General features: G+C 36.4%; 1 protein-coding gene across 10 annotated transcripts in view; it reads right to left on the reverse strand.

Annotated features, from left to right (window-relative positions):
- Positions 1–1,025: 1,025 nt before the first annotated feature.
- HJURP (Holliday junction recognition protein) overlaps positions 1,026–15,943 on the reverse strand; it is a 38,396-nt gene continuing 23,478 nt past the window's right edge. For 9 of the 10 annotated variants that reach the window (XM_050958072.1, XM_050958132.1, XM_050958094.1 and 6 more), the window contains 6 exons: positions 15,665–15,775; positions 14,030–14,111; positions 10,929–12,427; positions 10,344–10,407; positions 6,244–6,331; positions 1,026–3,804 (listed from right to left, as the gene is read on the reverse strand). In XM_050958072.1, the coding sequence (XP_050814029.1) occupies positions 6,249–6,331; positions 10,344–10,407; positions 10,929–12,427; positions 14,030–14,111; positions 15,665–15,775 (1,839 nt within the window). In that variant the 3' untranslated portion in view covers positions 1,026–3,804; positions 6,244–6,248. The remainder of the gene's footprint in view (positions 3,805–6,243; positions 6,332–10,343; positions 10,408–10,928; positions 12,428–14,029; positions 14,112–15,664; positions 15,776–15,943) is intronic. The other variant, XM_050958083.1, reaches the window with a different exon arrangement.

Here is a 15,943-nt window from a genome sequence, read left to right on the forward strand (position 1 = left end):
TAAATTATGCATGCAATATTTCAAGGATAGAGAGGATTTGGGATCACTGAATGGGGAAGAATTTTATTTTAAAAGATCCATTGGAAAGGGTATTTGCAGAGCATATCGTGTGTTTAAAACCGGAAGAAACATAAGCCAACAAAAATATATAAGAAAGAATTGTGTTTATTGTTAAAAGGCAGACATCATCCCATGAAAGAATCCAGTATCCATAAAGTCCAAAAAACACACCTAGTGAATGGAATCTTATAACTGATTTATGTTCCTTTGTGCCATATCACCTATCCTGGTGGTACAGCAAACAAAAAGAGAGCGCTTGAGATTGGAATGAAGGACTTCTAAAACTACACGCAGAAGAGCCTTTTCTACTACTAAGATTAGCAACAACCTAGCAATGCTTTCTGTAATATTAAGGAGAGGTTTTGCCTACCTTTCACTTGATTATTTTCCCAATAAAATTATCTTTAAAGTCAATATGAACTGGGTATCTGAACTGTTAGCTCGGGAGAGTTGTTGCCCTTAGAACAAGTTTTCTGGTTTCTCAAAGAACAGATGAGAAGTCTTGCATCTTACACTGAGATTGAAAGCTCTTTTGGGGTAGGACCATCTTTTTGTACTGGGGCTCCTAGGTACCTCAGTAATACATGCATGCAACCAACCAACCAGATAACTACCTCGGTACAAAGTCCCATGCATACAGAACACTGGTTTTCCTTCCTAAGGAGTGCAACAATGGCCAGTTAGGGTTATTGTGGACACAGAATGTACTGTACATGTGATCTAATGGGCACCAGGCACATTACAATGATTCCTCTAACTTTTAGGAAGCAGCATCAAACCTCCCAGGACCTGTTGGGAAAGGGAAGCATGGTCCTGTGGCCTGAAAGAGGGCTGTAAAGCTGCTGTGCTCGCAGCAGTTATACTAGCACTTACATTAGAACAATCTCCCTGCCAAGAAGGAAACAGGAAGTGGGGCCATGAAAAACAAAAACAAACAAAACAAACAGACCCACCACACAATGAAGTGTTTGCAACAGCTAGAAAGTTTTATTCACGGAACAGAAAAGATTACCCAGCAATGGGAGTTAGGCCAAAACGTGCACCAGCTGAAGTGATGTGCTCTGTAAACCTGGGAGAGCATTTGCCCTTGAAGTATCTACCAAACATGGGGTAGGTAGACAAATGTGTCCTGTAACAAGGGTTGAACAGCTGGAAAATAAATTCTATCTTCCCTAAGAATAAGAGCGTGAATGCTTTCTGGTGCCTCTGATAGGTTATTGCATATATACTGGCCTCACTGACACGTTATTTTTTCTGTGCTTTAGAGTATATGGACCCTTATTACATTACATTATCATGAGGAAATTGTCATTTGTAAGACTGGGAATGATGAAATTGCAACACCAAGTTTATATTTAGCAGTGCTGTCAATTAATGGCAGTTAACTCACGTGATTAACACACAAAAATTAATCGTGATTAATCGCAGTTTTAATCGCACCGTTAAACAATAGAATACCAATTGAAATTTATTAATTTTTTGGATGTTTTCTATATATTCAAATATATGGATTCCAATTACGACACAGAATACAAAGTGTACTGTTCACTTTACATTATTTTTTATTAAAAATATTTGCACTGTAAAAATGATATACATTTTTCAGTTCATCTCCTACAAGTACTGAATTGCAATCTCTTTATGGTGAAAATGCAACTTATAAATGTAGATTTTTTTTGTTACACAACTGCATTAAAAAACAAAGCAATGCAAAACATTAACGCCTACAAGTCCACTCACTCCTACTTCTGATTCTGCCAATCGCTAAGACAAACAAGTTTGTTTACATTTACGGGAGATAATGCTGCCCACTTATTTACAATGTCACCTGAAAGTGAGAACAGGCATTCGCATGACACTTTTGTAGCTGGTATTTTCATGCCAGATACGCTAAACATTCATATGTCCCTTCATGCTTCAGCCACCATTCCAGAGGACATGCTTCCATGCTGATGATGCATGTTAAAAAAATAATGCGCTAATTACAGTTGTGACTGAACTCCTTGGGGGAGAATTGTATGACTCCTGCTCTGTGTTACCCGCATTCTGCCATATATTTCACGTTATAGCAGTTTTCAGATGATGACCCAGCACATGTTGTTCATTTTAAGAACACTTCAACTGCAGATTTCACAAAATGCAAAGAAGTTACCAATGTGAGATTTCTAAAGACAGCTACAGCACTTGACCCAAGGTTTAAGAATCTGAAGTACCTTCCAAAATCTGAGACTGACGATGTGTGGAGCATGCTTTCAAAAGTCTTAAAAGAGCAACACTCCATGCAGAATCTACAGAACCCGAACCACCAAATAAGAAAATCAGTCTGCTAGTGGCATCTGACTCAGATGATGAAAATAAACATGCATCAGTCCAGACTGCTTCGGATTGTTATCGAGCAGAAACCATCGTCAGCATGAATGCATGTCCTCTGGAATGGTGGATGAAGCATGAAGGGACATGAATCTTTAGCACATCTGGCACGTAAATATCTTGTGACGCCGGCTACAACAGTACCATGAGAACAGCTGCTCTCACTTTCAGGTGACATTGTAAACAAGAAGCAGGCAGCATTATCTCCTCCAAAGGTAAATAAACTTGTTTGTCTGAGTGATTGGCTGAACAAGAAATAGGGCTGAGTGGACTTTTAGGCTCAAGTTTTACATTATTTTTGAATGCAGTTTTTTTGTACATAATTCCACATTTGTAAATTCAACTTTCATGATTAAAAGATTGCACTACAGTATTTGTATTAGGTGAATTGAAAAATATACAAATATTTGTAATAAAAAATAAATATAAAGTGAGCACTGTACACTTCAGATTCTGTGCTGTAATTGGAATCAACATATTTGAAAATGTAGAAAACATGTGAAAATATTTAAATAAATGGTATTCTGTTATTGCTTAACAATGCAATTAATTTTTTTAATCGTGTGATTGCGATTAAAAAAATTAATCGTTCGACAGCCCTAAATTTAGTAAAATATAATCTATTACACTTTATAAAAAACTGCCAAATCCAATAATGTATAAAAAATTTATTAAGCAATTAAGATTTATGATGAAATAAATTGAAAATTAAACATTAAAACCTCAAATCTGATAGTACAGCCATATTACAAAGTCATAATACATTATACTACATTTGGACCTTCCAGACCAGTGTTTCCAGGAGCTTAATAATGTGCAAATATAAAGCAGGAGCGCACAGGAGAGGCTAGGAATTCTGATGGAATACAAAGCCAATGTACATTATTATTAGCATATTAAAATCCATGTCTGTAAGCAAACAGAAAGAAATGCAAATCACAAACATCTATTATGACAAACACTACTAAATATAAAAGTTTAACAAATAAGTCAGTCCAAAGACGGAATTTTGATTCCCTCCAGTGGACTTCTGGGGCCAAATGAATGACTCCTCATTAAGGAAAGGTGCCAAGCCCACCTTGGCTGAAGGCGAAGCTGGTCTCCAAGGAATTATTTTGGATGAGAGGGAACGTACATAGCAGGACTAACTATATACTAGAGCACTATTCCTCAGCTCTCTCCCTATCAAAAAATGCAATTTTCAGATTGCAATGGTTAATTAAAATGTCTTTGATGTCTTTACAAATTTATAAAATAATATTTTCTCTGTAGCCTTCCAGAAATGCTCTTTCCGTATCTTTAGCGATGAAGTCTTCCAAAAGAACACCTGAGCTTTTCTCTCTCCCATCATTGTAGCTGAGTTTTCTGGATACCCTGGAAAAGAATTTTAGATCATAAGTTACTGGTAATTAAAAAGCATCCATGCTAACTGAATCTCCAAAGAAGAGAACAGAAGCTGAACACCAACGCAAAGAATCTAGTCATCTTAAAATATTAATGGCAAAATGCAATAGGCCTAATACAGGAATTTCCACATCCACCCAACTGCCGAAAATCCTTTATTTTTTCATTGTATTAATGCCTAAATAATATGAATAAATTAAATTTAGGTTAAAAGCTTTAAAAACAATCTACTACATGTGTACAAACATAAACATAAATTAAAGTTTTGCTCCACTGAAGCAAATACACCTATACAGAACTCATCTACAGCTCTACTTTTCATTTCCCCCCTCAGGAATTGAAGGATTGGCAGCTTGTTATTAAAATTTGTTGTAAACACATCAACTCCGTGATCACACCCTCAAGTGGTCCATCGCAACACAGTCTGAGCCAACAATTCATAACTGATCTATAATAAATCTGTTAGTTATTGACCTTTCCTTCTCTGAAGTTGATCTTTTATAATTAGCTTCTTGCCAGAGGCTGCCAAATCCAACGTCATTACATACACAAGAGGACTTAGCTGGTTCTTCTCCAGCTGTTGATTAGAACGTATAGCAGCTTTGCTATCTACTTGACTACGATTTTTGAAGACTTCGAAACCACTCAGGACAAGTTCCATTTCCAGGATGTTTACTGCAGTCATCTCTTGGACCTCTAAAGCTATCATAGCACTGGCCTGAGGAAACTATCCAGCTGAGTCTTAATTCAGGTTACACAAATGTATAGTCACTGCAATTAAGGAACACATTTTCTATTCCAGATAAGTTAGCAATCGAACACTCACTAATGCTTTTCACATGAAGCCTGTTACTTGTATACACAAAGAAAAAAAAAGTTTCTGGCTCAAAACAGCTTGCCAATATCATCGGGAGAGGTTTCCACTGATAACAGACGGAAGAAAAAAGCATGACTTAAGAAACTGAGTAAAGATGTAATAAAAAATATTTACGTGAGCAAGTTCAAGCAAAGCTCACAGAAAGACTACCTAGCCATTAACTTGCTCAAGATCATCCACTAAATCAACTATTTTTTAATCTCATATATAAATGAAAGGCCTTAACCAAAGAGAAATTTCATACTTTAATTAAAAAAGAAAATGAAAACAGCAAACAGTTAAACAGGAGTGGGAATGAAACTGCAGAAACACACACACATAACCAGCCTACGTTTTCTGTATACATCATGTGTTAGAGAAATTGTTTTTGAAAATATATTTTTGTAATTTTTTAAAAGGTTACTACTGTATTGTGTATTCTGTTGCTATAAAGCTGGATTAGTTATGAGTCTACAAGCATAAGACTCTGAGGGAGCTGAAGTTTCAGAAATCTGTTACCTTAATATTTTCTAAACAAAAATCACAAATTAAAAATGTTTGCCCACTGGAAAGCTGGAAGTCTCCCATTTCCAGTGGTAGATAATATTGTACCTGTTTCCAGCTTTAGTATGCCACATGATATCAAAACCTGAACCTGTCAATGTACTAAAGTTATTAATCCTAGGTCTCAGAAAAGTAATAGGATTTAGGGAAGGACAAGTGATGGGAAGAGAAGCAAATTCTGTGGTACGTTTAAAAATACTTGGGGCTGTTAAGTCAATCTGCAGATTGGAACGTTAGTGCTCTTTCTATATATGGATAAGGCAGACGAGATGTCTGTCACATTTCATACTTTATCGTATATTCCATATATATGCAAATATATTTAAATAAGATATTCCTATATCATGTATATATACCACCTACAGCAGGGGTCTGCAACCTTTCAGAAGTGGTGTGCAGACTCTTCATTTATTCACTCTGATTTAAGGTTTTGCGTGCCAGTAATACATTTTAACATTTATAGAATGTCTCTCTCTATAAATCTATATATTATATAACTAAACTATTGTTACATGTAAAGTAAATAAGGTTTTTAAAATGTTTAAGAAGCTTCATTTAAAATTAAATTAAAATGCAGAGCCCCCCAGACCAGTGGCCAGGACTCAGACAGTGTGAGTGTCACTGAAAATCAGCTTGCATGCCGCCTTTGGCACGCATGCCATAGATTGCCTACCCCTGAACTACAGCCTTTAAATCTTAATGTAAAGAAGTCCTATGATACAATATATTACAAAAAGTCAGTGACCGATGGATCCTAAAACATAGGTTATACAAAGAGTAATGTAGTGTTATCAATTCAGTGATTAACTGCAGTCATTTTTTATTATAAGTCCATAGCCTATATATAGGCCCCCACACTTCCCCAAACCACCAGCTAAAGAAAATAAAAAATAAGGAGCACAACACATTTGTAAACCTTTTCTTTAAAAACAAACAACAACAAAAAACTTATTTTGCTACTATTTTGAAACTACTGAAAAGTCACTTGCCTTTGTTAATATTTTTGTGCACTTCTGCATGAGCCATTACTTTGCAATGTTCTAGGCATACTTGCATAGACATTTGCAATCCTGGATTCTGGTAATAAAAATAATGGAGTCATAAGGTTAAGCATCACATTGAGCACCCTATCCAGTACAGTGTTAAATTATTGGACTACTTTGACCTTAGGAGCAAGCTCATAGTTGCAGTTCTAAGTATAAAAGAAAGCAGCAACTTACTTCTATCTGCAAAGTATAATGAACATTCTTTAAGTAAAAGCCTCTGGCCAAATTTAATTTCAAATACAATTTGTACTTTATAACAGTAAACATACTTAAATGTAAATTTCCTTTACATTCAAGTATGTTTACTGTTATAAAGTATATAATTTATAATTTCTTTTAAAGACCTTATAATTTATCAGCATTAGAAAAGGATGGAAATATCTTGCAATTAGGATTAGGATCACAGAATGGCATTGCAGAGAGCTGTGAACATCAGTTAAGAGAAATAATACCAAGGGATATAAGAGGTTAACAACTCAGAGCAAACAATAAAATAAGACTCATCTTGGAAAAATGAGACCTAAAGAAATACTGCTAACATGAAAAAAACCTTATTTCTGAAGAATTTGTACCTACTACACTTATCAGAAACACAGATTATTAAAACTAAAGCATTAACAAAAAAGTATATTTTTTCCAGTCTGTTAACTATGTGCATTTGAGATTGTTTTATGCAGTCTGTCACCATTTCCCCTGCATATTGAGTTAGTTCTTCCCTTGCTGGAAAGATTCTAGTGTAACAGAAAAACTTTTTAAAAAGAAGTTAAATTTGAGAGTGTCCATTCATGTATCTAGGGAAAATAATTCAGAACACAAATGTTCAATGGGAGTGAGAAACTTCTCAAACAGAAATGCTGAAACTGATGGCTGTAGACAAATTAGATACACTTTTGCAATGCTACCTTGTTGGGAAAAAAGCTAGTGCAATTTGCTTACATAGAAACATCGTATCAGAGCAGAAAGTTAACAGTCCCTCTTCCATATCGCTTGTATGTCATCAGACATGGAATACTGCATTCAATTCTGAGTCTCATTATTAGAGCCCAGTGCAAATGCAAAATTTGGATTTGCATCTATCTGCGATCCGCAAAGATGGTTCATGTATACAGATATTAAGCAGGTATCTGCAGGGCTCTGCTCATTACTGGACCTATACTAACTGGACAGAACTTAGGGAACAGCAACAAGAAATGACATGGGGGGGGGCATTGTGATTGATTTATATAGAATGATTAAAACAGTTCAATACTTATAGTTTGGCAGTGACTGTTTAATCAGGTATGAACTGGGACATAGTAGTGGGCTACAAAATATTTAAATAGTATAAACATACCACAGATACAGGGGGAGTATCTATAATAAAGGCAGTATATTATAAAAATGTCAACATTTTGGATGAATATCAGAGAGGAAACAACCTTCCTGACAGCAAAAGCTATTTAGATTGAAGAATCTTGACTCAACAGAGGTGGTGGAAGCTCCATCACCTGGATCGTGCAAGGACTAACTGTGCATAACAGGAAGTGCATAACAGGAAATAGAAGTCTGAAGTGGAATAGAGATGGGCTAGATAACCTCATAGGAACGTTTCCTCTCTACTTTCTGTAAACGTATCCGATACTGTCACTTTTAACAAGCGATCAGGGCGACAACTTTAAAGAAAAGAAAGTCAAGTTTGTTTACATACTATTTTCCACTTTTCTTCTGACAAAATTATTCATCCCTATATATCAGGTATGTCCTTCTTTGGGAACCCCAGAATGGACATTTCATGAGACAATATCACATCCTCCTTGGAGAGAATATTTATGTAAACAACTAGTTCAGAAATCACAGAAGGCAGATCAGAGTAACTGAAAAGTTATTATGAGGAGATTCCAGGGATGACAAGAGAGACAAGGGATATCAGAAGTAAATGACACTTCCTTTGAGACCAGAAGCTGGATCTCTGTCAAGCTATTCTGTCAAAGGGTAACCTCTGGAAAAAGATGTGGTCCCCAAAAGTGTGAAATTTTATTACTCTAATTATGCTGATGATACCAATCTAGGTTAGCTGTTGTACAGATTTAGCCCGGATCTACAACTAGGAGAGCTTTGCTGGTATAAGTGTACCACAATGGCAATGCACGCCTAGTGCAGATTCAGTTTATATTGGCAAAACCAAGCTTTTGCCAATATAGCTAATACATTATGGATAACCTGAAAAATTTTGTTTGACTAAATACTGTTGTAAGAGAGCAAGAAAGACTCTGACCAGAAAATTATTTCCCCTTACAATGCCTTCTTTAAAAATCTTAAGGGCTTTCCTCTGCCCCTGCTGATGTTATAAGGGGGGAAAAGGCCAGTGTTTTGGGTCTGCCTGTTTCCCACTTGTCTCCTGCTTCTGTTACACTACTGACTGCACGCCAGCTTCAGCAGCAGCACTGAAGCAAGACCTTCCAACCTCTAACTCTAGAGGAGTCCCAAAGAGTAAAAAATCCCTTTCCTGGCTCCCACTACTCCCCTGTCTATACTATAGTTTGGGGAAGAACAACCTTCCTGTCCCCACCCCCAGCCACATACAAAATGGTCTGTGGAGGGAAGAAGAGCAATCCCCTGGCTGTCCCTTTTTGCCTCTTGCCTACACAGGGCTCCCAGGAAAAGGGTACACTCTCCTGGCACCAAACTTAGAAACAGAAGAAGCTCTTCTCTTGTGTTTCTGGTAAAAAGTAAATGCCCCCTTACAGGCACAAAGGAGAGGCATACATGCTCTCCCTAAGACCAATGCAAAAGTGATGACATGCTAATGACAACTCACCATTAACAGAATCATGAAAGTGAATAAACACAGTGCTGTTAAAATGCACAAAGTAAAAAAAAAGCCGAGGAAACAGAAAAGCTGAAAGTGATTCAGGATTTTTTTTATGTACTTCTTGCAACAAAAGGATGTATAACACCTCCATAGAGTAATGAGATTTTTCAAGTTGACAGTGTCCCTATCTCAGCCTGGAGATTTTATGGCCAATTTAAACAGACCTGAAAATAATGCATTACGTTGGAAATATTGACAACTTTAACTATGAGAACTACTGAAGCGGGTGCTTTTGTATCTGAAGTAGCTTATTTTAAATCTCAAGCTTCAGATTTACAATTCTCAGCAACTCTTTATGATGGTAACTACAAAGATTAGGCATTTTATAGGACTTGAGAGTTTGTGCCTATCTAATCTCATACCAGTTTAATTTTTCAAATTCAGAACTTGAGCAAATCCTCTTGTTGACTTGGTGGCAGCACTTTAATTTAGTTTAACAAGTCCTCCTAAGACAGATCTACACTTACAATGCTGCAACAGTGCAGCTACATCACTTAAACGAAGATGCTCCTATGCTGTTGGGACAGCTTCTCCCATCGCCGTAATTAATCCACCTCCGCAAAAGACAGCGTCTATGTCAACGGGAGAGGCTCTCTGCCGACGTAGACGGTCTATACTGAAGGTTAGGTTGGTATAACTATGTCGTCCAAGAGTGTTGATGTTCACACGCCTGAGAGACAGTTATACTGATATAAGTCTGCAGTGTAGACCTGACCTAGGACATATTTGTAATCCTGTTACTGTGTAACTACCAGTTTTGTAGGGCTGGAAGCAGGAACTCCGCAAGAGTGGGAGTAAAAAACTTTTAGTTCTTGAAAACATGATTAACTAATCAGCGACTTCCCTATTACACATTAACTGATATTAGCTATGTATGATATTAGCAATACAGAAGAGAAGGGGAGCAGGAAAACCAGTATTTATTAAATGAAGCCTTAAGAAGAAAATTCTGATCTTATCCAAAGAAAAAAAAGTAAAACACTCCAACAACTCTCAAGTTGTGGTCCAGGATGCCCTTCTTGAAGATCTCCAGAAAGGAACATTTTGGGAGATATCCAAGGATTGTTGGGAGAAGAATGGGAGTCCCTTAGGAAGAGGTCTGCAGAATTAATGAGTTGGAGATCTCTTGGCTTCTGCTTAAGAGAAGCCCTCCTAACTGATAAAGTAATTCATAATGCCTTTTGAAACTTACCTTGCACAAACGAACTTGGACTAACTGGATAAGTGTGATTTGAAGACGTATGAAACCCAGAATCCTGAAAATGAAGCACTGAGAAATTAAATCAAAGTAGACACTTACAAGCGTGTTACAGTTAACAGCCTGGGTCAGAACAAGGAAATGGGAATCCTGCACTAAGGGCCTGATTTAAAACTCACTGAAGTTAATAGGAGTTTAATGATTCCAGGCCATTAGCTCAGTTTCCCTGCCTGCCTCCCACACAGGGCTGTGAAGATGATTTAACAATGCTCATAGTTTGACATTTTATTCCTTTTAAACTCAATTACAATGAACTAAGAATAAACTAATACTTTTGCTGACTATTTTTAGGAGCCATATTTCCTAAAATAGGGAAATGGGATTAGGGGGCCCATGAGCTTAATAACACTTCAAGCATTTCAATCATACTGATCAAAAAACGGAAGCAGAAATTTTAGATTGACTTAAAGCTTCTCTTGGACTAAATCAATCTTTTTCAAAATGACTGTAGTACAAGCTATAATTTTTTACCGTTCTGCACATTATCAACCAACAATAGTATAGTAAAAGTGTCCTTACAAAGTTTTCAGATGCCTGACTTTGACAATTAGGGATATCAAATATGCCAGGAACAATCCCATCCATCACACTTGAGAAATCCAGGCCAGATGTCTGAGTATTAATATTTTTTCTGTGAGGAGACTGATTACTTGCTCTAGTTAGAAAATCTTCAGGTATATTTTTCAGTCTCTTTACAGGTGAAGACAAAAGATCTTCACTATGGAAATCTGCTAGTCTTTTAATTCTGGTAACTGAAGGTAAAGTTCGTATGGGTGAGTTAATTAAAGCATTTACAGTTTCTGACATCTGTATGCCTTCATATTTCCTTAAGTTCGAAGCTCTCAGAAATGTGGGCAGTTTTGGAAACCCTTCGGAACACAATCTCTGATAAACCTCGTCAAATGCACTATCATAATTTTTATGAGACTTTACAGAATTACAGAAGTAAGACTTGATTAGTCTCTCTTTTTCTTTAGGGTTTGAAGGAGGCTTTCTAATCTTAAGAGGTTTCTGAAGTTCTTTGGGGCACAGCTTCTGGTAAAGTTTCTCAAATTCATCTTCACATTTCTGGCGAGTCTTGACTGGACTTTGATTCACAGGAAGTGAGGAAAAAGAATAACTGCGCTGCAGTGAAATATCTCCCCTGAAAGTTTTTATTTCAGGATTTCTGATTGATGCATTTGATGTTCTTACTAGAGAATATCTGTTAAGTGGTGGAAAGGTATTAGCATCATCATTCAAGTTGCAAGTGGACAAATGGAACCCTGATGTACCATCGGAAGTTGTATTGTCAATTTTGTCGTTCTTGCTGTCTTTCACTAGATAAGGAGCTGTTGTGCAAGTTACAGAAGAGCATCCCAGAGAAAGTACTTCAGGCAGCTTCCCATTTGGGCTGCCTTTTGAATCATGTAAAGACATGGTGGTCTGAGGTGGACTCTCAGTTAGAAATGTTTCTTCTGTTCTAGCAGTAACATCTGGAAAAACAGACTCTGAGATGTTTTGGTCTATTCTTTGAATGTATGAATTATCTTCTAAATTTTCAGGCCAATCTATTTCCATTTCACTTGTATTAACATGTGGGTAAGATACCACACCAGATTCAGCATTAGTCACACACTGTGTCTGACATTTGCCATTATGAAGAAGTTGGTTACTTTCATTTAAATTATTTCCAACAGGCAATTTATGATCATTACTATTTGTGTTAGGCAGCATAGGCTTCAATTCAGATGTCCTGAACCTTCTTATTCTTTCTATGGTGACATTAAGCTTTGATTTTCTAGGAGGCCATCTTCTGTGTTTGTAGTGTCTGATTATGGAATCAGCTGCTTTTTTCTGAGAGTGTTTGTTCATCAACTTGCTAAGTGTCTCTACCATTCCTGGATACAAATCTGCAAGTGTGACATTGTTCCAGGAACATTCTTCATTTGCAGACTGATAATCTTCCATGAAGCTATCATAGCCCGTTTCATTTTTTTCCAGGAAAGGTTTATGTCTGGGTAGAGTTATCTTATCTTCTGAAATAAGAAAAGCAGAAATATATAGTATGAGACACCTGGATGCAGGAGGTGCATTTCTAGATTCTGCTTTCCTTCTGAAACCATTAACTTGGTTATGTATTAGGCCACATAAAGTTATATACAACAGTGATTAGAACCTTTCAAATAATGTATTAATTACACAGCATAAATATAATTTTAAATATTAAAAAGTGTACAAATATTCTTGCAGTGTTGATCTTCATGTGCTGTTAATAAAGCCTTGTAAAATTCTAGATTGTTTTCTTTTTCATGAGTAAAATTTCTAGTGTTTTTCATCACAATTCACATCAGGTTACAGGACTGTTGCTGGACAAATACGTTTTATCAAAGTTTGTAGAAGGCTATATTAACAGACTGCAGAAAATGGATACCAAGTGTCTTGGAGTACAAACTATTTCAAAGTTGTTCTGGGGCGTAAGTGGGAGTTGTCTAAAAAAAGACTTCTTGCAACAAGAATATGTACAACACTCAGTGGTGAATGCATGGTAGTGCAAAATATTTTCATTGCCAAGACAAACAGAGCCTCTCCTCTTATCAAATCTGCCATAATGAGTGGGAAGTGAATGTGATTTTCTTAGCAAGCAAAGATAAAAGTGTCATAAAATTTAATATGTTCACTTGACGATTGTAATGTTGTTTTAAAGTTATAATGGGTAACTTACTAAGTGCTCTGAAGTATTTACTATAAAAGTAACAAAGATTCATAAATGGCAGCTTGCCACTCCTAAGTCTTCATGAAACAAGGGGAGATTACTGATTTTGGGGTCAAATACAATCTGCATATGAGCAAATGTGTAAATTAACAAAGTTCAATTGAATAATGAAACCTAGGGCATAGCCTTATGTAGAGTTTTTGGTTATTTTATTCCCTCAAAGAAGTACAATGATTCTCCTTAAAAGCCAAGTTTTTACCCAAGACTTTTATTGTCCCACCTTTAGTAACTGAAGCCAATTAAGTCCGAAAATGTGGAAGGATCAAGAGAACTTTCTATAATCCCAGGGCACTGTGTACCGAAAGGAAATGTTTTCAAAAGGCACAAAAGGCAATTAGGAGACCACTATGTCTTAAATGCTAGGGAACAGAACATTTCATATGTCTGATGGCAACTGTTAGGATGTGAAAACAACATGGAAGAAGTAAACCCTTCTGCAAAAGAGCACCAGACTTCAGTGCAAGTTTTTCCCTACCTAAAGACTGCAAAAATCAGGCCCATTATCTTCATGCTGCTTCTGCACAAGCAGTTACCGCCAAATACAAGACACCATGAGACTGAGTTGTGCTACCAGCTAAACCAAAGCAAGCACTAAACATGTAATAACTTGACCATGCTTAAATTCTTTATTACTGTGGGTTTTTAAATATATCTTTTTCTCTGACTATTTTAGAATAGCTGAGTCATTTATAAGAGAGAATTCCTTTTTTAAAATTGTTTAAAATGCGCCTATGGCAAAACATTAACAATGGGCCTATATATCTCCTCAAGAATTCAAACTGTTGTATATTTATGTTCAGGTGAATACACTTTTCTGCATTTTCAATAAATATGTTAAATAACTACAGTCCAGTGTCATACTCACCAACTGGAGATTTAGTCATACCCATCAAGTCTTGCCATGGAGATGTTATGTGAAGATGCTTTGATTTTTCTCCAGGTGCAACCTGAAAAACCCACAGAACTTACTTAGTAATTTATGTTTATATTACAGTAGCACTCAGGCCCCATTCAGGATTGTGGTCCCATTGTGCTAGGCACTGCACAAAGGACATGAACCATATCCTGAAGAGCTCAACAAAATGGGGAGGAAAAAGTTCTATTTAAGATTTGCTTTTGCTTCAGTTACAGTTGCAGTAGGTTTTATTAGACAAGCAACAGATAAAAACTTGAGAAAAAGGGTATTTGGCAAATATTCAAAATCTTACACGGCATTTATAATTTCTAAATTAAGCATCAAGTTTGCATTTCTTTCCTAAATATTTAAATTTACTTCCACTTATAAAACAAGGAGAACATATCTGAACACTCAAGGCACCTCTGACAAACACAATACATTTAAAAAAAAAAACCAAAAAACAGCAGCCCCATAACATAAAACACTACTACATAACCAGACAGCTTCCCACTTCTTCCAATTTCTTATTTTCCATGAACATCAAGCCCAAAAATATTTGCTTCTTGAGAAAGTTTATTAAGATGCATAAGTAGCCTTTAGCATGTCAGGCAAACAACATATAATGGGAAAGAGTAGTTAAATTATGTTTGTTCAGTTTCTTTGAATCATCCCACAATGTTTCAAAGCTAAAAGGGCAATGCTTTCCACAATGGGCAAAAGCCAGTGCTCCCTACTCCACCAGAAAAAAGCAATAAAAATTCAAGTGACAGGCAGCAAAGAAAAGTATTTTGGTGGTCTTTGTGATGCAATTCTAAGTCTACTACTATTGCAGACTGCTGACTTTGACCTATGTTGAAAGAAAAAAAAAAATCAGAGATACTGAAGACAATATTTGAGAGTTTGAAGGAATGTTACACAAACAAGCTAGTTCAGTGATGAATGTACCTGACATATACTGAGACTGTGCCTTTGTTCAGCAACCAAAAATAGGGCTTAATAAACCAAGATAGCTAATTCTAGGGACATATCACTGGTCTCCAACCCAATAAGAAGAAAACAAATTTGAATATGACACTTACTGGTATATGGACTCAGAAGTTTGCTTTAAACTGATGAACAATTCAAATTTTTATAAGTGAATGAGATGTCCCATCTTCAAGAAACTCACCCTATTTTTCACCAAGAAGTTCTCACAGATTTGGATTGCCCCTAGCCAAGGCACACCAAGCAACAGTTTGGCTAATAGTTTAAAGATACACCTCTACCTCAATATAACGCCACTCGATAAACACGAATTTGGATATAAAGCGGTAAAAGCAGTGCTCCAGGGGTGGGGTGGGGGGAGAGTAGGGATGCGCACTCCAGTGGATCAATATAACACTGTTTCACCTATAACGCAGTAAAAAATTTTTGGCTCCCAAGGACAGCGTTATATCGAGGTAGAGGTGTAGTAGTTTTAAGTAAAAAGCAACAAAGAATCCTGTGCTACCTTATAGACTAACAGATGTACTGGAGCATGAGCTTTCGTGGGTGAATACCCACTTCGTCAGACACATGTTTTAAGTAGTGAATTAATTCTAATAAACTAAGCAGATGTCTTACCATAATCCATTTAGGGATATTTCTTTCATCATCTTGTACTATCACATCCACACGAACTCTGACTTTCTCTCTCATTTCCAGCTCAGAAGGGTTTACAAGCAGAATGTCCTCCTTTTATTCACAGAAACAAAAACATGTCAAATGCAACATCCTCAACAAAAAATATTTACACAACAAGAAGTTAGTAATAGAAAACTTCACAAAACACAATACACATTCAAATCATAGGGATTTCAAACTTGAAGAAAAACAAATAAAAAAAGATTGGTTAAAACAGTA

Source organism: Gopherus flavomarginatus, chromosome 1 (genome assembly GCF_025201925.1).
Source record: "Gopherus flavomarginatus isolate rGopFla2 chromosome 1, rGopFla2.mat.asm, whole genome shotgun sequence".
NCBI lineage: Eukaryota > Metazoa > Chordata > Testudines > Testudinidae > Gopherus > Gopherus flavomarginatus.